Source organism: Rhinolophus sinicus, linkage group LG02, assembly GCF_036562045.2.
Source record: "Rhinolophus sinicus isolate RSC01 linkage group LG02, ASM3656204v1, whole genome shotgun sequence".
In the NCBI taxonomy this organism is placed as follows: Eukaryota; Metazoa; Chordata; class Mammalia; order Chiroptera; family Rhinolophidae; genus Rhinolophus; species Rhinolophus sinicus.
In genome coordinates, this window is record NC_133752.1 from 87,529,406 (window position 1) to 87,554,849 (window position 25,444).

Sequence of the window (25,444 nt, forward strand, 5' to 3'; positions counted from 1 at the left end):
GATGTTGAATTTTGTTTAGGAAATGTTTTTGCTTCATATAATGATATAATTAGATCATTATATGCTTTTTTCCTTTAATTTACTAATGTAAATCTCATTCATTTTTAAAATATTAAACTTTGCATTACTTGACTTGTCCTCTGTATATATTGCCAAATTTGGTTTGCTCATATTTTGCTTCGCATTTTTGTTTCTATATTCTTAAGATTGGCCTAGAATTTTCCTTTTGTTAATATCCTTGTCACGATTTGATATCAGGGTTAAGCTGGCCTCATAAAAACAAGTTAAGGTACATTTCTTCATTTATTGTTCTGTGGGAGAATTGTATACAGTTGCCTTATTGTGACTGTTTTAGCTCATTCTGATTACTGATCAGTGGAGCACTTCACGGAGAGTTTATGAGTGACAATACATCCTGCTTGAGATATAAGATCACAAAAAAGGGGAGGGAAACCTTTTTCTTATTAAATAACTAGAGATCTCAGAAGTAGTTTTAGGTACTAAAATGTTTTTATTTCTGAATTATATAAATACTACTATTCATTATACTATAACATTTTTAGACTACACATAAATGTAGAAAGTAGGAAGTGGAACTCTTAACTCCCCCAAATTTCATATTAGTAAGTGTATAGTTAAGCCTATTCTGTTTTTATTTTGTTTGTTTGCTTAATTAAAAATGGGATCACACTATACCTTTTATACTACAACATTTTTACTCATGATATGTCTTGGACATATCTCCTTGTTATTACTCACAGCCATGTGTTGTTTTGTTAATGGTTACACAGTGTTCTAAAGTGTGCATTACCATGATTTACCAGCCTTCTACTGATAGACATCTAGGTTATACCAATATTTTTGTTATCATCAACAATGCTGAACTGAACATGTCTTTGTACACTTGTGGACCCTGTAGTAAGACATAAAAGTAGAATGGTTGGGTCATTGGGTACGCCTGTTTTCAAGTCAAATAAGTATTATTACTAAGCTACCTTCCAAAAATGCACAACCAAAATTATTCTCTTACCAAAAGTAGATGAGTGCTCCTATTTCCCCACATCTTTGCATCATTTTTCAAAATGTTTCCTAATCTGATAAACAGATTATTTTTAACAATGTCAATAGTTTATTATTCCCTACATTCATAACTCATTTCTAGCTGCTCAGAGCAGCCAACCCAGGGAAATATGGAGGTGGTTGATTGGACTTAGGGCTTTAATTTTATTGCTACAGGAATAGAATCTCAACCTGCACTCTTTTATAGCATTTCTTTTGTTTGGGTACCTCATGATGCCATAGTTGTGTACTTCTGCCACATTCTGCATCTGTAGTATGTCAGACAGTGTTCTCACTGCTGGGGATATAGGAATGGGCAAAACAAAGACCCAGTTCAAAGCTAATAAGGGATAGAAGTGAGACTCTGACTTGAAGTTGGGTCTGACTCAAAAAAACCCATGATCCATCAATGAAACCATAAAATATTGGATTACTTGCAAATGGCAGAAAGTCCCTTAAAACAATTTCTTTATTACATAAATCTTTGTAACTACAATTGTGAATATTTAAAATTTTATCAATTTTATTTAAAGAAGTAATGGATTAAAATTGTTATCCAAGAACCACTACATTTGAAAAGAAAAACCTAATTTTAAATATAGAAAATTAAAAACTGGGATTGGAATAATGCTCAATTCTCTATTAAGTAGTTCATTTTTACAATTTTGTAACTGAAGAAATTGCTCTCATGGCATAATATTTATCAATTTCTAGGTAACAAATTATGCTCCAAACTTAGCAGCCAAAACAATAAGCATCTGTTATCTCACACAGATCTGTTATCTCACATTCTATGGGTCAGGAGTCTAAGAGCAGCTTAGCAGGGTGATTCTGGCTCATGGTCTCTCAATTCTCTTAATAGAGAATTGAGGCTGCATTCAAGACTAGAAGATCCATTTCCAAGATGGTTCACATGGCTGTAGGTGGGAGGCCCACATATGAGTCTCTCCACATGGCTGCTTCAGCACTGTCATGATATGACGACAGCCACTAACTTGCCCAAGAGCAAGTGGTCCAGGAGAGAACAAGGCAGAAGCCAGAGCATCTTTTATGACCTATTCTCAGCAGCCACACACCTAGTAGTTGCACAGGTTGGCCCTATTCATTGTGGGAGGGGACCACAGAGGTTAAGAATACCAAGAGGTGAGAATCACTGGAGCCATCTTGGAGGCTGGCAGCCACTGTGGGAAGAGACATGGTATATGGAAGAGTCCGAGGTATGTGGGCTTCAAATGAGTTCAAATGCCTATTTGACCATTTAACTAATTTCCCCAAGATTAAGTGCTATTAAACTTATAAATGTGAAATGAACATAGCAATTCTACATTCCAGGATTTTTGATAAAGTGAAATAAGATAGTCAACATAGAACCTCGCACAGAATTCAATAAAAAGCATCTACTTATTATTATTAGTTTTAAATTTAGCTAAAGGCCAGCCTTTATAAATATACCTGACAGAAAAAATAAACCATTTACTATCTTAAGTTAATCCAGAATATTACTTTTTAAAAAGAGACCAGAGAATTTTACTGAATTGATAGAACATACAGTACTTAAACCACCTATGTCAGGGTAATTGCCAGGTTCTAACCGTTTAAAGCACACACACACACATACACAACTTGTGTCTTCTACTTGAAGATAGTTGGAAAGTTATGGTCACTACACTGGTTTCTAGCTGGAACCTGCACCCGTCATTTACAAGGTGTATCTCAGGCTGCAGCCCTGCCTCTTCACCTCATCGACAGGTGAGCTGTAGAGAATCCACATCGCGTAGACAGTAACTTCTGTGTCTTCAAACAGATGGAGGTTTACTGTTCGGACTTTCATGCTGAAAGAGCAGCAAGAGAGAAGATTCATGAAGAAAAGGAGCAACTGGCATTGCAGTTGGCAATTTTGCTGAAAGACAATAATGCTTTCGAAGATGGAGACAGGTAAGGTGAGGGGAAGACTTAGCACATTTCAGCGTGGGCTCTAGGAGATGTTTCCTAATCTGAGCTACACGTATAAGAGTCACTCTGAATCTACTTCACTTGATTGTGTTCCTAACGTTTAGTTTGACTGATAAGGCCTGGCAGTGTCTTGTGGGAACATGATCAAGTTCTTTGCTTTTAGATAAGCTATAAAAACATGACATTATGAATTTCGAAGTCATATCTTGACATTGTCATGGATGAAATAGTCCTAACTCTTTAATTCTGCAATATGTCTTAAAAGAAAATACTTCTAAAATTACTTCTGTCTTTTAAATTTTCATTTTGAGAAAAATTTGAAATAGAAATAGAAAAATATAGAGAATAAAATACACACCAACATGTATCCCATCCAGAACTGACAGTTATTTACTTAAAGTATATTTTTTATTAAAAAAGGAGTTATAGATGAAGTTGAAGTCTTTTTGTTTCCCATCCCTCATAATATTCCTCTCTTCCCTTTCCCATAATGCCTGGAATTTGTGGGGCGGCATCCCCATCTGTTGTATACTTTTACATATATACACATCTATGTAAAATCAAGATCATACTGATTTCTGTGCACTTAAGTTACAAAATGATCACTGTAAGTATTGTTTTGCAACTCACTTTACATAACATTGTGATTTTGAATTCTGTTATGTATACTCATATGCAGATTTAATTCATTCTGTTTAATTGCTCTGTCTAATCCATTCCCCTATCAATGGACAATTTGGTTGTTTCCTAACAGATTTTTTAGATCTTAATTGTTATTTACTTTTACTATATCATGTCCTAGTGCCAATAATATTTACAACGCAAGTTAATCTAAAGTTCTGGTTTCTGTGCACCTCGGCCTTATAGTTCAGCTCTTTTTTTCCCTCATACTTCTGTTGAATGTCTGCTTAACGTTGTCATATTTCAGGGTTTCAGACTATCACAGAGTGTTGCTTTTAATCCCAGTAGGCAGTCTTTGATGGAAATGCAGAGCCGTCATGGGGCGAGAACCAGTGACCCCGACCAGCAGGCTTACCTCGTTCAAAGAGGTGAGTCATGTGTGATTCTAGGTTTTCGAAGTAGATGATTGAAAAAATATTCCACTACATCCTATATAAGGGATTCCAAATCAAGCTGCCAAAAATATAACACCCATCAGTCTTACTTCCACAGTACACTGATCTGCATACATTACCTAAAGAATCCAGACCAGACTCTTCACACTGGCACTAAGGCCTGCCATAGCCAAACTTTTACGCCTTCTGTCACTCAATTTCCCCACAGAAATTAGTCACCGGAATGACTCCTTGTTCCTGGCACTTGCCTTATGCTTGTATACCTGTATGTACTCGCCTCTCACCTAGATGCCCTTCCCTCACTCACATCCTTGTTTTCCCCAATCTTTCCAATGAACTCTTACCCATCTGTGAAACCCATTTCAAATACCATATCTGTGAATCCAACAGAATGTGACCTCTCCCTCCTGAATTTCCAAAGCACTTTATTCCTGTTTTAGTACTACCTGCTATTTATATTATAATTACTTACGTATTCTAAATGTGCATTTAAGTCTCTTTTAAATAAGCTCCCTCAGAGCTTGTATCTTCACCGACTACCTGGTGTTACGCACATAATAATGCTACCATTTACTGAGAGTTTACTATGCGTGGCCGCTGATCGCTTCATACACATTATTTCATGTGATCCTCACAAAAGTCCATCAGGTATATGTTATGTTACCACCATCTTCCAGAAGACAAGGTTAAATAACTCAGGACCACAAAGCGAGTTACAGGCAGAACTGGACATGGAATCCAAGCCTATCTGACCCTTCAGTACTACACAGTATTTCATGGAATAGATTGTCACTTAATTATGTACTACATCCAGATTTTAATTTCCAGAGTGAAATTGATTATGACACTATTTAAAAGTATTGTGCTGTGTTTATTATATGGTTTTAATATGCTAGTAATAATGTTCTGTAATTTATAATAAATCACTGTCTTAATAGTACTGAAAGGGAAGTGTTATCCTTGATACTAGATATGAAAATAAAAAACAAAACTCGAAAGATCAAAGACTGATGTAGCAAGAATAAAAGTTAATAGCAATGCCAGAAAGAAAATTCTGGGTTTAGGATGCCATCCTGAATTTCACGTAAAACTGGATCTTTAATTTTTTTACAATGCTGGACCAGTCTAAGTCCTTCCACATACCAACTGACTATTGAAATGGAACTACATCACAATGTTATCAGCAGCAAGGAAATAATATGTATAGTTAACTGTTAAATCTTGGGGAAATTTCTCTAAGTATCCCTTTTACCTCCCATCTCCCCGGAAGCCCCCACCAAAGTTCTTCTACAGGGAAAAAATAGGCTAAAGTAAATATTAAAGATAGTAATTCAGGCTACAAGTAAACATAGTATTCATGGGATATACGCAGAGGTAGCAGCCTTTGAACTGACATAAATGTTAGCCTCAGGTGTTTTTTAGCATCAACAGTAAAGCTACATTCTTCTCTGCATGTACCCACTTGAGCACTGCCATGCATTTTCTGTAATCTGATTTTAAATTTCCTAGGAAGATCACTACACCTCATATCTAGAAGTATCTATACAATTGTCTTGGGTCAAAAAGGGCAATCTCTTGTACCTGCATTTGTTAGGGGAAGATTTTCCTTCATCGTAACTATATAAGGCAAATGCCTATTTACATTAAAAGGAAAAAGGACTGGTCAAAGACTCTTTGACTTATATTTATAATCTAAAAATCATCACCAAGTGCAAATTTATTCATAATTATCCTAATAAGCTTTTTTGTCTTATAAAAAACAATATTTCAGAGACTATTTTAAGATTTTTTTTCTTTTAGTTTCCTAACAAAGCTGCCTTAAGCCAGAGCCCATCTCGATTTATTTCATCATCGATGTCATCAGTAGCCATCTAAGAGTCTACCCTGGTCTAAGACACTTGGCTCAGCATAGGGGACCAAATGGGCGTTAGGCATGGTCAGATCTGTGGGGGCTTTGAAGCTAGGATTTAGACATGTATGGTGTGAGAATAAAAGAGCAAAGGCGGGAATGGGTGTGATGTGTTAACAATGAAAACTGACTAAGCTTATTTTATAGTGAAGAGCCAAAAGGGGAGAGGGAATCTGTAGCTGACTGATACAACAGCCCCAGTCGGAGTCTTGAAACCTAGATCAGGGCAAAAAGAAAGGTACAAATGGATGCAATACAGTTTAAAATGAAGAGTCAACAGTGCCTGGTGGGTTGCTGGTTGTCATCTAGAGAAGGGTTTGGCAAATTGCAGCCCACAGGCCAAATCTGGCTTGTCACCTGTTTTTATAAATAAAGTTTTATTGGAACATAGTTATGCCCTTTGGTTAACATAGTGTCACAGGGCTTCTTTCATACTACAATGGCAGAGTTGAGTAGTTGTGACAGAAATTATATGACCTGCAAATACTGAAATATTTACTCTCTGGTCCTTTACAAAAAAAGTTTATTGACCCCTAATCTAGAACAACGAAACCATTAGACAGCTCCCTAAATCAGAAATCATGCCTTGTGATCAGTCTTTCTGTTCAAGGATGCTTCTAAAATTTGCTGAACACAAACTATCTGTAATAGTCTCACATATTATTCAATTCATATAATATGTTCAAAATCAAATAACCATGTTAAAGGTTACCTCTACTGTCATCCTCCAAAAACAAGCATTTTGGGGGCTGAAAGAGTCTGGAAACCTGGGAGGAGACTCTGAAAAACCACAGTGGCTTGCTTCCATCCAGACATGTCAGATCAGGGAGTTGCCCCAGGAGTCCAAAGTGATTTCCAGCATCCGTCACCATTTGCACATGTGAGACCCACCTAGAGTCAAGGCTTAATTCGAGCATTCTTTGATTTAGACTTGAACCTTGGTCCAACTCCAAAATCGGGGGAAATGACAGGATTCATTCTTCAATTCTTTTTCCTCACTTACTTTGGCTGGATAACCCTTATACATTCTTAAGTCTCCTCTCAAGTGGAATTGGTCTCATCCAGGGGGGCTGTCTGCACAGAGCAATCTGAGCCAGGTGCCTTTCTCTGTCCTGTCACTCCACCACCTTGTGTATGACACAGCCAGGCACTCCCCTCATGCACTGTGCTGTCACTTTTCTTATTTGACACCCCATCATGTCTGTATCCTTCTTTTCCATTTCACAGGGTGCTCAAAATTATCTGTGAATAAACTTAATTGTCCCTGCGTCTGAGCAGGTACATACTGTTCTAGGATCCCACCTCTCCATGCTACCTCTGCTCATGATGTTTCCCACATTCTCTCCTCCTCTTTAGCTTATACCCTCATCTACCTCTTACCTTCTCTCAAATATTCTAGTTTCTACTAGAACATGTTTTGCCCTGTATCTAGAAGTGAAACCACATATTTTCACATACCTAGAACCTAAAAGAGAGCCAAAATCCTAAAATAGTAGGGAAGTGGGTACTATTTTTGGAGATACTCTCTCTGTGTGTTAAAGTTAAAGACAGAAATAACCTGGATTCACTTCCCAGTAGGTATTGATTACAAAGTTTAACTGATGTTAAAATTAACCATCTGTTATTCAAATTAATCAAACAAAACTGTTTACAACATGGAAGGAATGGAGTAACATTTCATTTAATGCTTGTTCCCAGGAGCTGAGGATAGGAACTGGCGGCAACAGCAACAACAGAATATGCCGATTCATTCTTGCCCCAAATGTGGAGAACTTCTGCCTGACATAGATACATTACAGATTCACGTCATGGACTGTATCATTTAAGTGCTGACACTTCACCTCCCCAAACTGTTGGTCAATGTCAGACTTTTTTCCTCCAAGAGTTGTACTTTTGTGTTATTTGTTTTCACTTACATATTTTTGCTCATTATGTTTGTTTTAGGAGATAGAAAATTGGTATGTTCCACGTAGGCCATTTTTTGTGTATTTCCATAAAGTCGCACAGTAGAATCCTTAACATACCACTTTCCTGATAATAGAGTCTTTTTTTTTTTTAATGTTCAGTTTATGTGAGCACTGACTGTTCATGTAGTTAATTAGCGTGTGACGTCATGGGACGGAGTAAATGTAATTAAATGGAAGATGCCTCACTTATAAACCTTAAGAACCTTTTAAGGAGGCAGGAAAAAATGAAGTGGTCACAGATTTCATAAAGAAAAATGTCTTCAAAATATTTCTGAAATAAATTGTATTGTTATTTTTCTTCGTTCATTTAAGACAAATCTGTTTGGGGTTATGTGCATATATGTATGTTGTAGTTTTACTGCAGCCACAGTAATTGTACTAAAGTTAGGAATGATGTGGCTCTTTTCATGTGAGCACTCTGAGCTTTTACTTGATTGTCAGGACAAAGGGATAAAATATTGGCACACATGAAGTAGATAAATTAGGTTCATTGGATTTGACATAACCATTCAGAGGACAAAGAAGTTATCTTTGTTCTTTCATTGTGCTGTAGGTATGTGGGCTTGTACAATAGAGAGTTTATTCATTTCTAAAAAGTACAGCTATTTATTCATTTTCTTCCTGAATCAGACTATATATTCATAATCACAAAAATAATTATTGCAAAATAAAATTTTGCTTTTGAATCTTTCATACTGTTCATATGTGACTGGCTAATTTCATAGAATGTATTTTCTGGATTCCGCTTCATATAAGCTTATTACTTAATATAGATCTGTTTTGTTAATTCTATGACTAAGAGCAAATTCTTTTACTAGAGAACCATATATGCTGTTTGAATTAGAAATTGTTCTTGCCAAGGAGGTGAAAAGATAGGCTATGCCATATTTTATAAATGTATAGTTCACTGAGAGTAGCTAATACTGGGTCAGCCATAAAAATAAACAATGACCTTATGCATCTAGATCCTAAAACATTTAAGAGAAAATTAAAATATCTCTTCTATTTGGCTATGTCCTAAGAATCTCTCCTAGATGAACTTGATTTAATACACACACACACACGTGGAATCAAACAGGGAATCAAACAGGAATCAAAATATATCTTCATTAGCCCTAAATATATAATCGAAATATATAATCGAAATATCTAAATATATAATATCTAAAATCCAAAAATATAATAATATATAATCAAAATATATCTTCATTAGCCCTAAAAAATGAAATAGGTATAAATCTAATAAAATGTGTACAAGAGCTGATGAAAGAACTAAGTAAATGGGGAGATATTCCACATTCATGTATAGTGAGACTCAATATTGTCAAGATGTCAGTTCTTCCCAACCCGATCTATAAATTCAGTGCAATCTCAATCAAAATCCCAACGAGTTAGTTTGCAGATATCAAAAAAAGAGTCTAAAATTTAGAGAGAGGCCAAAGATCCAAAATGACCAACACAATATCGCAGGAGAAAAACCAAATTGGAGGACACTACACGACTTTAAGAATTACAATAAAGCGATAGTAATCAAGACTGTGGTGTTGGTGAAAGAATAGGCAGATATATCAATGGAACAGGATAGAGAGCCCAGAAATAGACCCCGATAGTTAACTGGTCTTTGACAAAGGAGAAAGACAATTAAATGAAGAAAGATAGTATTTTTAACAAATGGTGTTGGAACAACTAGACATCCACATGCAAAAAAAATTTGAATCTAGATAGAGACCTTACACCTTAAACAAAAGCTAACTCAAGCCACAGACTGGGAATAAATCTTTAAAAAACAGGTATCTGATGGACTAGTACCCAAAATATACAAAGAACTCTCAAAACTCAACAATAGGAAAATAACCCAATTTAAAAATGGGCAAAAGATAACTGATACCTCACCAAAGAAAATATACAGATGGCAAATAAGCATAGGAAAAGATGGTCCACATCATATGTCATTAGGGAAATGCGAATTAAAATGAGATACCACCACATACGTATTAAGTGGCTAAACTCTAAAACAATAACACCAAATGCTGACGAGGATATGGAACAACAGGGACTCTAGTTTATTGCTGGTGGACATACAAAATAGTACTTTGGAAGACAGTTTGACAGTTTCTTGCAAAACCAAGCATGCAATCCTTGACATTTACCCAAATGAACTGAAAACTTATGTCCACACAAAACCTGTACATGAATGTTTTTAACAGCTTTATTCATAATTGCCAAAACGTGGAAGCAACCAAGATGTCCTTCAGTAGGTAAATGGATAAACAAATGTACATTCAGATAATGGAATATTATTCAGTACTGAAAAGGAATGGGTTATCAAACCACAAAAATACATGGATGAACCTTAAATACATATTGCTAAGTGAAAGAAGCTAATCTGAAAAGGCTACATACTGTATGATTCCAACCATATGACATTCTGGAAAAGGCAAAACTATGGAGACAGTAAAAAGATTAGTGGTTGCCAGGAGTTTGTGGGGAAGGAGGGAAGAATAGGTAAAAGCACAGAATTTTTAGGGCAGTGAAACTATTCTGCATGATACTGTTATTGTGGATACATTTGTCAAAACCCATTGAGTGTATAACATAAAGAGTGAACCCTAATGTAAACTATGGACTTCAATTAATAATAATGTATCAATATTGGCTCATCAATTGTAACAAATGTCCCATACTAATGCAAGATGTTATAATAGGGGGAATTGTGTCTGGAAGGGGCTTTATGGGAACTCTGTTCTTTACACTGAATTTTTCTGTAATCCTATAATCTGCTCTAAAAGATAAAAGTCTCATTTTCTAAAAAATGAGAAAAATAACAACTTTGAACTATAATATTTAATATGAATGTACATAAAATTTATTGTGTATACCCTATTCTTGTGAAGATTGGCTAGCACTTCCAGTTGACCCCATACTGAAAGTGCTAACTTGGAATTGACTTTAGTGAAATATCAAATTTATTATGCCATCATTGATTCAATAGAGGAAAGCTGATATAGCAGCTAGTTAAGTGTATGAACCAATATTCAAATAATTTAGTGGGACAACATAAGGTACCCAAATTGCTTTGCTATAAAAGGCAAATAAAAAGTAGAGATAATTTAATGATCTTCTTTGGCACCCTTTGACTTACATAGTTGATCACTTATTTATTGAAATAATATTATGTGCTCTTGCTATGAAAATTTAGTCATTGCTGAGTAATTTAAGTTTTAGCTTTTCTAGCTAAGTAATTGCAAAGACGTGAACTATAATACAAAAGTATTGATTCAGGAACCCTCAATTAGTAGACAGATTTATGTAGTAATTTTGTCCTTTAAATATATGGAGCCATGATTATGGGTAGTTATTTCACATATTTAAAATATATATTGGTTATTAACCCAGCAAAACCAAGAAGGAATGTGTTGAACATTCTAAGTGAGTTCATTGAAACCACCAAGGCTAGAGTTTTTTATTGGCTCCCTTTCAGAAAACACCAGTTGAGGTAACTAGATGGAGGAACATAATTCTGCTGTTTCAACCTTTAGATCTGTTGAAAATAGACATTTATTTGGGCAGTAAAGACAATATTCTGTTATGAAAAATCAAGGAACTTGGGTTTTCCTCATTCTCAGAAGGGCCACTGATCTCTAAGTAGAGGGTTGCCTCTGAGCAGGGATAACATTTTTCTTAGTACAGGGTCCTTGTCCAGTAGTTGAAAAAATTCAAGTTTGGGATAAGACTCTAGAGAGTTCTGCACCATGGAACATGGAAGGTGTAAAGGCAGGTGTAAACAGATATCTATGGTGTATGTTTAGTGGGGTGGATGGGGGAAGCTGGGGAAACCATCTATTTCTCCCAGTAGGTCTGGTTTTCTGATTTTGAACAACATTGCTTCCTTAGCTGGGGCTAAGGACGGAAGAATTGATTTAAGCATCTGGTGTATTAACCAAGTAAACATACTCAAATATTCTGCTTCTACAGACTTTACAGAACTGCATTCACTAAACCTATACCTGAAGCCCTGATATGTCCCCGTCTTCAACCACAATTCTAAAGGTCCCTGCTGAAATCTCCATAGCATACCCTCAGCCTGAAATCATCATCTCTCCTCCGTCCAAAACAAGCTCCTCCTTTAGACTTCTAGTCCATTTCTATAATTCTGCCAGTCTCCCAGGTATTGCCAATATGGCCATTGTCTGCTCCTTTTCCCACCAAAGGTAGTTTTTCTTTGGGCAGTTACCAAAGCAGATAGGTTTTCCTTCAGAATGTATTTCCTGTTTGTCCCTTCCCTTCAACTTTTATAGTCTGCGACTATCAGAATTTTCTATTGAGATTCTCTGCCTCCAGTTTCTGGGATATTCAGTTGCTGTGCACCTATCTTTATTAACTTAATCTCCCTAAGCAATGCCTTATAAAGTCTCCCTAAAGCAATGCCTTACTACTTACAAAGTAGTAAGAATATAAGTTGATACACATTTAATGCTTACGTGTGCTGAGCACACTATACATATTTTCAAGTTTTTCTCATTAATCCTCACAATGCCCTATGAAATAACTATTACTGTCCATTTTTCAGGTGAGTAAGTTGAGACACTGAGAGGTTAGGCAATTTACTCAAGGTTGCACAGTTACCGTGTTTCCCCCAAAATAAGACCCGGTGGTATATTAAGGTTTGCTCCAAAAGACACATTAGGTCTTATGTTCAGGGGATGTCATCCTGAAAAATCAGGCTAGGGCTTCTTTTCCGCTTAGGTCTTATTTTCGGGGAAACACAGTAGTATGTGGCAGTGAAAAATCTTGCAGTCTCAACTCCAGAGTCTAAGCACTTGGCGACACCTTTCCTCTATACGTCTGCCTTCCTCCCCCACCTGCTCAAACACGGTCTTTTCACTGCTTACCGAAGTTCTTGCCCTCGAGTCCATCATCTTCCATACAATTCGTTTTACCTACTTTTTTTAATGTTTCTACCTCGTCTTCTGTTATCTCCTCTCCAGCAAGATTGGCGCTTATTAGTAGTTACCTTATGTTACACATACGTCACATCTCCCAAATTAGACAGTAAATTCCTAGAATGCGGACCAAGTCTTTGTTCCTGTTATACCTGAGGTAGTAGAAAATGAGGCTCAGGATTGGATGACATGGTCCCGGAGAATGTTAGGAATTGAGTTCTGACCTCGTGTAAAAATACCATACAGGAATACTTACATTTCAGGGCGCTGGAGGGCGCCAGAACATTTTTATCTTACCTAAAGGAGCCTCAAGATTTGCCGACCGGAAGTTCCCTTGCCCCAACACAGAGGGCGCCCGGTCACGTGAACCAATCAGATTGCTCTACGAAAGGCGTGTATCGCGCCCTCTCTCAAAGGTCGAGTCCTCCTCGACCTCTGACGTAGCCAATCAGCGCGACGCCAAGCCGGCGTGCGTCAACGTCAGAGGCGGGGGTGGAGGCAACTTGGAATTTTGGCGCGTCTGGTAGTAGAAACCGAAGGGGTGCTGAGCCGGGTAAGAGATGGCGTCTGGGTGTGTGGGTGGCCCTTGGGAGGCTCGGGAGAGCGGGCGCCACCCGCGTCTGCAGGAGAGGTTGGAGAGCGAGAGGCGCGGAAGCCGCGGGCGCCCAGGTGGGCAAGACGGGAAGCGGGGTGGCCTCGGGCGAGCGCCAGGCTGTCGCCATCGGGAGGTTCGAGGGCTAAGGAGTTGCGCGGCACTTCTGAAATTCATCGTGAGGTGCCGTCTACTTTATTTAAGGGACCATGCTTTTTTCTTTTTGAAAGTAGCATTTTAAAACGATTGTCAAATGCATGCCTTTTGGACTTCTTTTATTCATTCATTTTCTAAGTCATGATTTACTAATAATTATTGAATACGTGCGATGTACGGGACTCCAAACACACATTACTTCTGCCCTCCCTGTGAAGCTTGCAGTCTAAAGAGGATAACAGAGGGGTGGCCGGTTCGCTCAGTTGGTCAGAGAGTGGTGCTAATAACACCAGGTTTCCGGTTCGATCCCCGAATGGGCCACTGTGAGCTGCGCCGTCCTTAAATAAATACATACATACATATCTAGAGAGAGAGAGAAAGATAAGATAGATAGATAAAGAGGATAACAGGTAACAAGCAAGTATATGATAGTGGAATGAAAAGGATAAGATGACAGGGTGTCCGTGGGACCTAGCCAGATAGACAGAGTGGTCTGGAAAGGCTTAGAAAAATTGGCAGTTAAGCGGAGACCGAAGGATGAGAAGGAGCTAGGAAAGAACTTTTCAAAGCACCTGAGGCGTGAGAGTACTTAGTGTGTTCAGGAAGTTGAATGCAGGCTGCTAATCTTGGTGAAACAGTTTGGAAGGTGGGTCGAGTTGGGTGGAGTGAATGTACAGAAAAGATGGGGAAGCAGAAGTAGGCAAGAGAGAGAGTACCCATTGCCTCATAGGCTTTGAAACTTTTGTTCTAAGGGCAATGGAAAATCATTATAGAATTTTTATTAAAGGAAAACCATGATCAGATTTATGTTTCTTAAAGATTCCTAGGGAAAGGAAAGATTGCTGTGGCTGTTGTGTGGAGAATAGATTACACAGAGACAAAGAGACCAATACGGGAAGCAAATGCAGTAGTCCAATTAAAAGACTGACGGACGGTAGCTTGGACTAGGCTTTTGGCAGTAAAGTTGGGGAGAATTGGAGATTTGAACAATATTGTGGAGATAAAACCCATAGCACTTGTCTGTTGGCCCTAAATGTAAGGATGAGGACGTGCATGTGTTTGCTGGAGAGAAAGGGTGGTTGGTTATAGAAATGAACAAGTTTCCTCCTCCTTAACCCTCAAGGAGCTTACAATCCAGCAGATTCCCCAATAGATGGATAACACAGTAATACTCTTCACCATTTGTCTCATCCGTGGGGTCCAGTATCACACAAATTCTGTACCTCACCCAAGTTTCTATAACCATAGTTTGAAGACAAGAAAAAAGAGGACTGCTTCCATACAACTGTGTTTCCCTGAAAATAAGACCTGGCTGGACCATCAGCTCTAATGCGTCTTTTGGAGCAAAAATTAATATAAGACCCAGTCTTATTTTACTATTCTGTAAGATCGGGTCTTATATAATATAACATAATGTAATATAATACTGGGTCTTATATTAATTTTTGCTCCAAAAGATGCATTAGAGCTGATTGTCCAGCTAGGTCTTATTTTGGGGGAAACAGAGTAGGAGGAAAATGGTGTTGGCGGTGGGGGTGAGAAATGGTCAGGTTCTGGATAAATCCTACAGTTAGAGTCCCTGGAATGTGTAGGATTCTGGAATTTTTGGATGAGCAGTGTGAGAATGAGAGAATCAAGAGTGACTTTTCTAATGATGATTTCACACAGCTGAGATTCTGCATTACTGCTGTCTCCTGGGCTCCTGGTCCTCCTTCAAAGTTCTTTCTCACCACTGTTCCTAGACAGCATGGACGGTAAGTCCTGGCAACTTTTTTCAGTTTTTCTTTGTTTTTGGAAAACTACCCTTTTGTGCGTGGATTTGTTATTCTATTTGCAAAATGGTGAAATAGCTACCTCCTTCTCCAGTATTGTCTGAGTGGTTCAGTCAGTATATGCTAGTTGTTCTAATCAGGTGGGATTTGAGACTCCTGGCAGCAGTGATGATCGTTCATGATCATGATAGTTGGCATGTACTTAACAATACTATGTGCCAAACACTGCTCTAAGATTCTTAATCATATTAACTGACTTAATCGTCGCGGCAACCGTGTTTTATAGACAGAAAGACTGATGTTCAGAAACTTGTCACAGGGGAAGCTGTCAGAGAAGGGACTGGAACTCAGGCACGTCAGACTTCAGAGTTCACATTTGATATTGAAATCTGCCAAAGTGGTTTTAGTCTCGCTTTTACTTCAATTCTTATAGTCCTTTCTAGTTTCGTTCATTTTGCAGGGATGTGTGCAAAATAGTTACCTAGTACAGAGATGTTGCTCTAATTAGCGGAGCTTAACCAAGGAGCAGCACAAAACTGATTGTGATGGCTGTGAAAAGACAGTAACAAGTAAAATGTATTATTTTTCTTCTTGTGTAATTGAGTTCATGTCTGAAACTATTTTTTTAAATCCAAGTTTATTATACTTGCCCTTTAAAAAAAAGTAGGACTGGGCCGTCCCGGTGGCTCAGGCGGTTAGAGCTCCATGCTCCTAACTCCAAAGGCTGCTGGTTCGATTCCCACATGGGCCAGTGGGCTCTCAACCAGAAGGTGAGGAGGTCAGGAGGCTGAGAGACCACGACCTGGAATGGTGACAGTGGTAGTGGGAGGGGAGGTGACTGGTAGTGGGAGGGTAGGTGACAGTGGTGGAGAGGAGGTGACAGTGGTAGAGAGAGGGGAGGTGACAGTGGTAGAGGGAGGGGAGGTGACAGTGGTAGAGGGAGGGGAGGTGACAGTGGTAGAGGGAGGGGAGGTGACAGTGGTAGAGGGAGAGGGAGGGGAGTAGGGCGGCATCCAGGGAAGACGACAGATGATAGCAGCCAGGAAGGCTTCTTGATGAAAACAACCTGACGTCCTGATGGGCTTGAAGAAAGGTTAATGCTTCCAAAGTGACAGGGAGAAGCAAGAAGACATCAGAGCCCTGGAGTTGGTTACCAAATATTTGTTGCATGCCTGGTGCATGCTGAGCACTCTTCTAGCATTTGCAATATGAGGTGTGGGCCTTTGAACAAATTCCACTCAAGAGGTTCTCAGGGGCAGCCAGATTTCTGTTTTAAGAGCCCCTGAGGTAGGGAAACCTGCTGGTAATAGATTCTGAGTTTCAGAGAGTTTGGGAGGAGTCCCAGGAGTTTGGGAGTAAGGAGGCAAGACGATGGGGTCAACATAACGTGGGGAAAACAGGATTTTTGGTGGTGACTGAAGTAAACTGGGGTGGTAGACATCACAGATTAGCTCCGGTGCTCTCATGAGAAAAGGTGGGTTCAGGGCCAAGAGTATAAAGCCATGAGGCAATATTTTTCCCAGTGGTGTGGGCCAAGGCTTCTTGTTGGGGAGCTCTGGGCTCCCTTGCGGGAATGTGACCATCTCACCTGGAGCACAGGGAGCCAGGTTGCCTCTTCTATCTTACTGCACCCTGCAGTCTTGGAATCTTTGTGGACTAAGCATTCAAACTAATTGTTGTGCAACCTCTGAATGAAAGGTTTACACTCTTTCATCAGGTTCTGGGTCTTGAATTTGGCTATTCTTCTCTGTCTGGTAGGAGTGTGCAGAGCGGTGGAAAGGATAGGATATAGGTTTCCTGATCTGAAGATTTCCATTCTAACCCTGGCTCTTGCACTGACCTTTTTCACCAGTGATCCTGAACAGGCCCCTACCCCGTGTGGATTTCAGCCCCTGTCTTTGCAATGAAGGAAGTGATCAAATATCCTTAACATTTTTACTTTAATGCCTCTGATTTCATAAAGGAACAATGCCCAAGTAGGAAAAAAAAAATGAGCAAAGAAAATAAACAGACAAGTCAAGACAGAAGAAATCCAGCTGGCTAAAAATAAACATAAGCAATTTTTTACCTCACTAATAATCCTGGAAATGCAAATCAAAACCGTGAACTGCCTTTTTAAATCATCCATCAGACTGGCAAAAAATCAGGTGACCTACCAGACATTGGTGAGGTGGTAGGAAGAAATGGTACTTGTATACAATGCTAGTGAGAGTACAACCACGTTGAGAACCATTTGGCAATATCTAGTAAAGGTGAAAAACGTGTACCTGACAATCCAGGTATTTCACTTCTGAAATGTATTCCCAAGAAGCTCTCACACATGTGCAAGAAGGTTTGTACTTGATCGCAGCATAGTTTATAGTGTGAAAAAATTAGAAATTGCCCACATTGGAAAAATTAGAAATGGCCTTTATTGGAAAATGAATTAGTGAAACGTGATACAGTCTTACCATGGACTATCGTACAGCAATTGAAAGGAATAAACTGAAGTATGTGTTTTGATTTGGCTCAGTCTTACAATTTGGATCAGTCAGTGCCATGTTGAATGAAACCAGGGTACAGAATAATACGGATAGTGTGAAATAATTTATGTAAATACTTTTTAAACCACCCAATACTATGTATTGATTATGAATACCTATATATGTGTATTAAAAGTATAAAAAGTAGACTGGAATGATATACCAAAATTATGATAGTGATTGCAGTGGGACCTGGAGGCTGTGGGAAGGAGTCGAGATAAGATTTGGCTTAGGGGCGGTTAAAAAACTATTTAACATAAAGGCCCAAAGCAAACCTGAGAAAATGTTAGGGATGACTAATTCTGGGTGACAGGATATAAGGGCTTTTTATATAATTCTTTGTACCTTTCTATATATTTTTTTTTAAATGTTCAATTAAAAAGCAGGGGCCTAAATGTATGTTTAGTGTGTTTTTTGGTTATTCCCTTGTGGGTTGAATTTCGTGGAAGTTGGTATGCAGGAAGTTGTCTCCAGCTGAGGTAGCATGGGACAAAAGATGTAGCCCCGTGACTTGCCCAGTGTGGTCTCTAAGCAGTTATTGGCCCCTCCTTCCTTAGCTCAGTGCCCTCTAAGAAGCACTTGGGAAGAGCGAAGGTGGAGACAAGATCAATAATTATACCAGGCAAAATGATGAGTCTGCAGTCATCTTAATTGCCTTATTAATGTTGACTATTGTAATTATGCTTGTCATTAACAGTCTTTCTCAGGTGGGCTTACTTTCTCTCCTTTTTCTTCCTTTTTTCCCATAGTGGAGGAGGATGAATTGTCTCTGCTGACCGCACTGCTGGAGAATGAGTCAGCCTTGGATTGTAACCCAGAAGAGAGCCAGCCCTCAACCCAGGATGACGGTAAACCTGATGCATTTGATGAGCTCTTCGATGCAGACGGTGATGGTGAATCTTACACAGAGGAGGCTGATGATGGAGAAGTGGAAAAGACTGAAGACCAAAAGGAAAATCTGGCCACTCTCTTTGGAGATATGGGGGACTTAACAGATGAGGAAGAAATTCCTACATTGCAGTCAGCTAAAAACAGAGCCCTCCCTGCTCCTGCTTCTGCTCCCAGTCAAGGGAAAACTAATCAAGAGTTGCAAGGTGCCCTCACTACTGGCTTTCTCTCATTTCTTTATGATAGACTAGATGGAAACCACCAGTCTGGCAGTTTTCGTCAAGATAGCTGCTGAGTCAAGGGTGGAGATAAATGACCTTGGGGGAAAAAATTTTTTTTCTTGAGTTAGTAGATCATACATTGAAGGCCAGCATTCCAGCGTACAAAGGTCCCTTATATCAGCCCACTACAATTGACTCTTCACAGAATGACTCTGTATGTTCATGTTTATGCAGAAAACTAGTACTTTGGGATTTACATGCATGTGGAGCCAGAGATAAGAGTATAAAGCTCCTTACTTTGAGTAGGAGACCATTCCTGAGCAGTGCCCTTTTCTTATTCCTGGCATCTTCTCTGATGTATTTTTAAATTATTATATTCAGTATAGTTGGCAGTTTCTTTTAATACAGGAGCAGGCATTTGTTGTATTAATTCTGATATTCCACTTGTGAAATAAGTATAATAATTTCTTGATTCCTCAAAAGTTAGCTGTGAATGTGGATCTGTGATGTCTGTCATTAGTACAAATTCATAACTAGCTTTGGTATTAGAAGCTTGATTACTGGAAATAGGAAGTTTAATTCTCTAAGGAGACCCTTTTGAAGTGCAAAAGTTAATCGTCTCAAGGTTTTGTCAGGGGAGGTAAATGCCCAAAATAATTCCAGCACTTTCATCCTGTATAATATTTCCTCTGGTCTGGTTCTTAAAGCAGTATATTCTTCTTCTTAGATGAATTAAAGAAATTGCAAGAGCAAATGAAGTCCTTACAACAACAGCTAGAAATGGCGACAATTAAACAGCGTGCAAGTCCAGCCCATCCACATAAACCTGGTAATCAGTAATTCTAGGAATAGAATGCATCTCTGTTATTAGGAAATTATAACATTACTTCTGCATCCAGTTCCTAGTAAAATAGTTTTTGAGCCTCTTTCTAAATTTGCTTTACTAATTTCTTTTAATTTTTATCAAGTAGATAAGTCTCCACGTCCCCCTCTTAAGGAGAAAAAAGTTCAGAGAATTCAGGAATCAACGTGCTTTTCTGCAGAGCTTGATGTCCCTGTTCTACCAAAAACCAAGCGAGTGGCTCGCACGCCAAAGGTTTCACCTGCAGGTGTAGTACTGGAGACTCCCTGTTTTCTCACTGCCCTGGTTCTGTTTTAACATACATTTTGGCTCTGGTGTGTGTGTGTGTGTGTGTGTGTGTGTGTGTGTGTGTGTGTGTGTGTCAGTGTGTCAGTCAGTCTACTTTATTTGCCTGTTGGAAAAGTAAGTTTCTTGGGAAAGGGAACTATATGCTGTATTTTGTGCTCTTTCTCTATGTCTCAAAGTGCTTAGAAAATCCTTAGGTCGAGAGTAGGTATTTACTAAACACTTAATGGGTTGAAATTTTTTTTTTAACTCTATAGCCCTGTAGTTGACTTGAACTATAGTAAGTATAACCACTGGATTGAGTTCTCATGCTAGCAATCTAGAGATTTAATCTTTAGGCTTATGAGACTGAGGCACAGCTTCCCTTATGAAGTGGTCGTGTTTTTTTTTGAAACCAGAAGCTCAATTCCTTAGAAAAGGCTTCTTTGCCAGGAGTCTAGAATGGTGTGCAAATAAAAGCCTGTTTCAGCGCACACATATATACACACAAAATAAAATTAAAAAGATTTATAAGCTCTCTGTATTGATTTTGTTATACTGCTTCAGTTTGCCCAAAGTGATGATTCTTTGGAAGATGGAAGACAAAATGGTCTGGAAATAACACAGAATAAGCAGCATTTTATTGACCACATGTGCTCACAAAGGCCCTTTGGAATAGCATTGGCATTAGGGCACAGCAGTAGAGAATAGTTGCAGCCTCTGAGTGCTCATATTTATTTGACAACAAATTTGTATTTCATGCATGCCCTTGTGAACAGTGTCCATCCCCTTAGGACCTTTGCATTACTAAGGTATTACATTAAGCAATTTCCAAAGTTTGGTTTTAAGGGATGGGGGCCTGGGCGTGGTTTCGAGAAATCCTAAAGTTCTAGGATTGCCCTGGCCTGTAGCCTGGGAACGGTGATCCCAAGTCTCTTCGAGGGTAAACAAAAATCTGGTTTCACAGAGGGTGATACTTTATTAAGGAAAATACCCAAGCCTTTTCACCTTTAGGAGCATTATCAAATGCCTCTAAAATATGAAAAGTAACCATGTCAGTAGAATTCCCCCCACCCCACAAGTAAAATGGAATGGAGTGAAATAAAATGAAACAGAAACAAACAAAAGAAAGGGGAGCTAACTTTGGATTTTCTTCAGGTGGAAATTGATCTGTGCACCAGTCTCCATTAATTATTGATTCCTGACAGAGCCCTCATCCCTTCCTGCTCTGTACATGGTGAATACCCAGCAAATGTCGGTGCACAGAAGAGCAGTGTTTTAGAGTGGCACTGTCTAATACAGCAGCCCATAGCCACATGTGGCTATTTAAATTTAAAGTAGGTTAAATTACATTAGACATTCATTTCCTTAGAAACACTAGTCAATTTTAAGTGATCCATGGCCACCTGTGGCTGGTGGCCACTGTATTGGACAGTAGCAGTAAAAAACATTTCTGGTATTGCAGCAAGTTCTTTTGGACTACACTGCAGGGATTTTGAGGGTGGTACGGAAATGCCTCTGGCTTCCTTTGTTCTCTCAACACTCGGTTATTGTATGCAGTGATGAGAAAAGTGACAGTTCCACAAAAATCACTGTAGTTATCACTGTGCTTTTCTTTGCACTTAATTTTCATGTTAATTTCCCAGCGCCCAAAAGCTCACCTTCAAGGATGATGAGTGCCCCATCACAACCACTTCGAATGATTCCTGGGAACAAGCCTAACAGGGTGACTAGAGATCCGGGTCCAGGGACCCCCAGGAGTTCTGGGGAAACGGCTCAGCCGGTCTCCGTGGAAGCCTTCTCTGGCCTGAGGCTCAGGTCAGTAACCGTGACAGCCCCGCATCTGCCCACATGCCCCACCAGACAGATAGATACGGGTCCCTCCTTCCCAACGGCTGAGCCTTTTCAAAATAGTGTGTTTGTATAGCAGAGTCACAGAACACCAGCACCTCTGGAACTGGACAAAACTTGGCAGTAAGCTCTGGGTATATTTGCATATGAAATGTTTAAGGAAGACTTTTTCTTGTTTATATAGGAAGATAGACATAAAAGGAAATGGACAGATAGTATATTTAATCAGAAACTGACAGAAACAGTGATAGAGACTGTTTTTAAATACACAGAGGTATATATAGTTTAACCAGGATAACACTACTTGTAATTGATGTCAAGAAAAACAGCTATGCTTTTTTTCTTCCTAATCACTTTTAAGGCAAATTTATATTCTTTGCATGTTACGTGGACAGATTAAGATATTCAGTTAAAATAGAAATGAATCCCAGGACCACATCCGTGGGAAGACTGGCCTTTTCACTGTGTTCTGTGCCACTACTGCATTGTGTCTCCCTCATTACTTCTGGAGCCCAGGATAGAGCAGTAGCCGAGTGCACCCAGTCTAAAACACCTAAACCTTGTCGATCTAAACCCAAACTGCCAAGGGCTTGAACTGTGCGTGATTAAGAAGGGAGAAAACAAGCGGCTGCCGTCCTACAGCACGGTACTGTAAACACAGTAATGCAGTAGAAGTGTATTGTGAAGATTCACTAATCTCCAAAATAAAAAAAAATACTCCGTATCTTCGTTACATTTGAGACAGAATCTGAGGGATGGAATACATGGTAAAATAAAAGCTCATTGAGGGGCTTCAGGGTTCTTTTTCTTCAAGGTAAACATGCCCTTCCTGCCTGCCCCCCAGCTGAAACTCCCTGTGAGTAATGCGAGCTGGTCACGGTGCAAGTGTACCACACGTGTGAAGGGAATGGAGGTAGACAAATGCCAGAGCTTCTGAATGGCCTACAAATATAGGAGGCAGCAGAATTATTTGGGTCTCTATAATTGTTATACCTGAACCTCAGACCCTAAAATTACTCCAAAGGATAGTAACCTGATAGTAACCTATTAATTCACAGAAATCAGGCAAAAAATAGGATTTCTCCAGAATATTCTTCATTGTTCAGAGCTAGCTCTAGGGCTTTCTAGTCCAGAAGACTTCTGAAAGAGTCAAAAGTCATGCTTATTTGTGTTTTCTCTTGTCCTTGAATATATGCGTATAATATGGTAAAACATGGAACAGATATTAATATTCGAGAGAAAAACAATATGCAAATTCACCAGGTTTTGACCAGTCATTACGAACAAGGCTATTTTAATTGAAGCTGAATCAACACCTTTATTATGTGAAAATCTGAATTTTTAAAAATCTGATTGAAAATAGTAGAACCTGTGGAATTCTTGCAGCATTGATAAAATTTAAATCTTAATGACTTACTTCATGATTTTGTATTAAATTTATAAAAACTTAAAAGAATTTGTGATCTTATTTGCTATATAAGCCCCAGTTCTACATCGAAGGTTATACAAACCTAGCTTTAAAAATAACCTTGTTTTTTGGAGGGCCGGCCCGGTGGCTCAGGCGGTTGGAGCTCCGTGCTCCTAACTCCGAAGGCTGCTGGTTCGATTCCCACATGGGCCAGTGGGCTCTCAACCGCAAAGTTGCCAGTTCAAGTCCTCGAGTCCCGCAGGGGATGGTGGGCAACGCCGACTGCAACTAGTAACGGCGACTGGACCTGGAGCTGAGCTGCGCCCTCCACAACTAAGACTGAGGGGACAGCAACTTGAAGCTGAATGGCACCCTCCACAACTAAGATTGAAAGGATAACAATTTGGAAAAAAAAAAAAAAGTCCTGGAAATGCACACTGTTCCCCAATAAAGTCCTGTTCCCCTAAGGGGGGGAAAAATCTTGTTTCTATTTATCAGATGTAAAAATATGAGCCTTGTCTTACTACATAACTAAACCACTGAGAACAGGTGCATTCGAGATTTCTGCCCATAATACCTCTTCTAACCAATCGGCCACAATGCCAGATAATCTCTTATTAGAAGAATAATCTCCTAATTGCTGATTTCTTGACCCAGGTGTCCTCGAGTATCCTCCACAGAAATGAACAAGAAAATGGCTGGCCGAAAACTGATCAGACTATCTCAGCTCAAGGAAAAGATGGCGCATGAGAAGCTGGAAGAAATAGACTGGGTGACATTTGGGGTTATACTGAAGAAAGTCACTCCACAAAGCAGTAACAGTGTGAGCCATTTTATTGCTTCCTAAGCTGCTTCGTGACAAACTTGCAGTGAGGACTCATGTTCTTTATTAGTTATCCAGAGCCCATCAGTATCTCGTTGTGAAATAATTGCTAGTAAGTTCTCAATTTGCCACTCTGTCTTTGGGCTGCTGTCCAAGAGGAATTTGTGAAGATCTGGGTGTATACGTTTCTTGGGCTTTTCATTGTTCACATCTGTCCGCGTGCATTTTACTTGTCATTGTTTTCGGTGACACATGGTTGCCCCTGTGATACTATAATCCCTCCTGTGGAGGACGAGCAAGTTATAGAAGAGACTGAGCTCAGTCGTTCGAGAGCCTTACTAGATGTGTGACGCCCATCGCAAAAGTTCTGAAATTGCTGACCTGTGCCAGCACAGTATGATGTATTTAATTTGCTGGATATTGCAAAAGATCTAGCAAGTTTTAAAATTGCAGCCAACTGAGGCATAACAGGAAAATTATTTTGTGTCCTGGCAAAAAACCTGGGTTCTGAATCTCATTCTCCTTTTAACTAGCTATGTGGGCTTAGGGTAACCTTTAATCTTTCTTTAAGGACCTCCATTTCCTTCTCTGTAAAAGTGAAGCAACTTTCTTTTGAGTATGTGGAAACTCCCAGCTCTAAAATACTCTTGATTAGTCATGCTCAATACTGATTTGATTCTCTAATATCGATCTCAACCAACCTTAGATTTATTTATGAGTTCTGACATCACGGGTTGAGTTTTAGATTCTGTGTCCTGCTCTAACCCTGTTCTGTCTAGGTAAACGTGAACAAGTCTGGTTTTTATTTAAGTTTTTAATTGTATCACAGCTGGTTATGATGACATTGAAATAACTGATAGGAAATTTTATCTGAACTCTTCCAAGAAAGGCATTGTACAAATCCATGGAAGAATAATTATAATACTTGAGTTCAGGCAATAGATCTCTATAACCTATAACCATATCCACTCTGGGATGCCTTTGTGAAATATCTCGATTCAGTATTATTTGAATTATTTTTTTGAAAATCTGTAAATGTGCGTATTATAAGTGGTCAGGACTTTGAGTTGCATTTCTTCAGATATTTAATAATACTTCTGAAATTTTACACTTAAACACAACCAGTTTTTTTAATGATGCTTTTGCTTCTGTGCTAAGCAAAAATTTAGAAGCATAGA

At 39.0% G+C, this 25,444-nt stretch overlaps 2 protein-coding genes across 5 annotated transcripts in view; both read left to right on the forward strand.

Annotated features, from left to right (window-relative positions):
- The window catches only part of OPTN (optineurin), a 114,931-nt gene extending 106,276 nt beyond the window's left edge, over positions 1-8,655 (forward strand). The window contains 3 exon segments of the mRNA XM_074324758.1: positions 2,864-2,994; positions 3,982-4,061; positions 7,696-8,655. Of these exon segments, the coding sequence (XP_074180859.1) occupies positions 2,864-2,994; positions 3,982-4,061; positions 7,696-7,823 (339 nt within the window). The 3' untranslated portion in view covers positions 7,824-8,655.
- Positions 8,656-13,347: 4,692 nt separating this feature from the next.
- The window catches only part of MCM10 (minichromosome maintenance 10 replication initiation factor), a 33,863-nt gene continuing 21,766 nt past the window's right edge, over positions 13,348-25,444 (forward strand). For 2 of the 4 annotated variants that reach the window (XM_019738324.2, XM_074324760.1), the window contains exons 1-7: positions 13,348-13,460; positions 15,324-15,409; positions 18,699-19,043; positions 19,786-19,887; positions 20,027-20,167; positions 21,831-22,002; positions 24,101-24,266. In XM_019738324.2, coding sequence (XP_019593883.2) covers positions 15,403-15,409; positions 18,699-19,043; positions 19,786-19,887; positions 20,027-20,167; positions 21,831-22,002; positions 24,101-24,266 — 933 coding nt within the window. In that variant the 5' untranslated portion in view covers positions 13,348-13,460; positions 15,324-15,402. Of the gene's footprint in view, positions 13,577-15,323; positions 15,410-18,698; positions 19,044-19,785; positions 19,888-20,026; positions 20,168-21,830; positions 22,003-24,100; positions 24,267-25,444 lie in introns of all 4 variants that reach the window. The other 2 variants (XM_019738326.2, XM_074324759.1) reach the window with 2 other exon arrangements.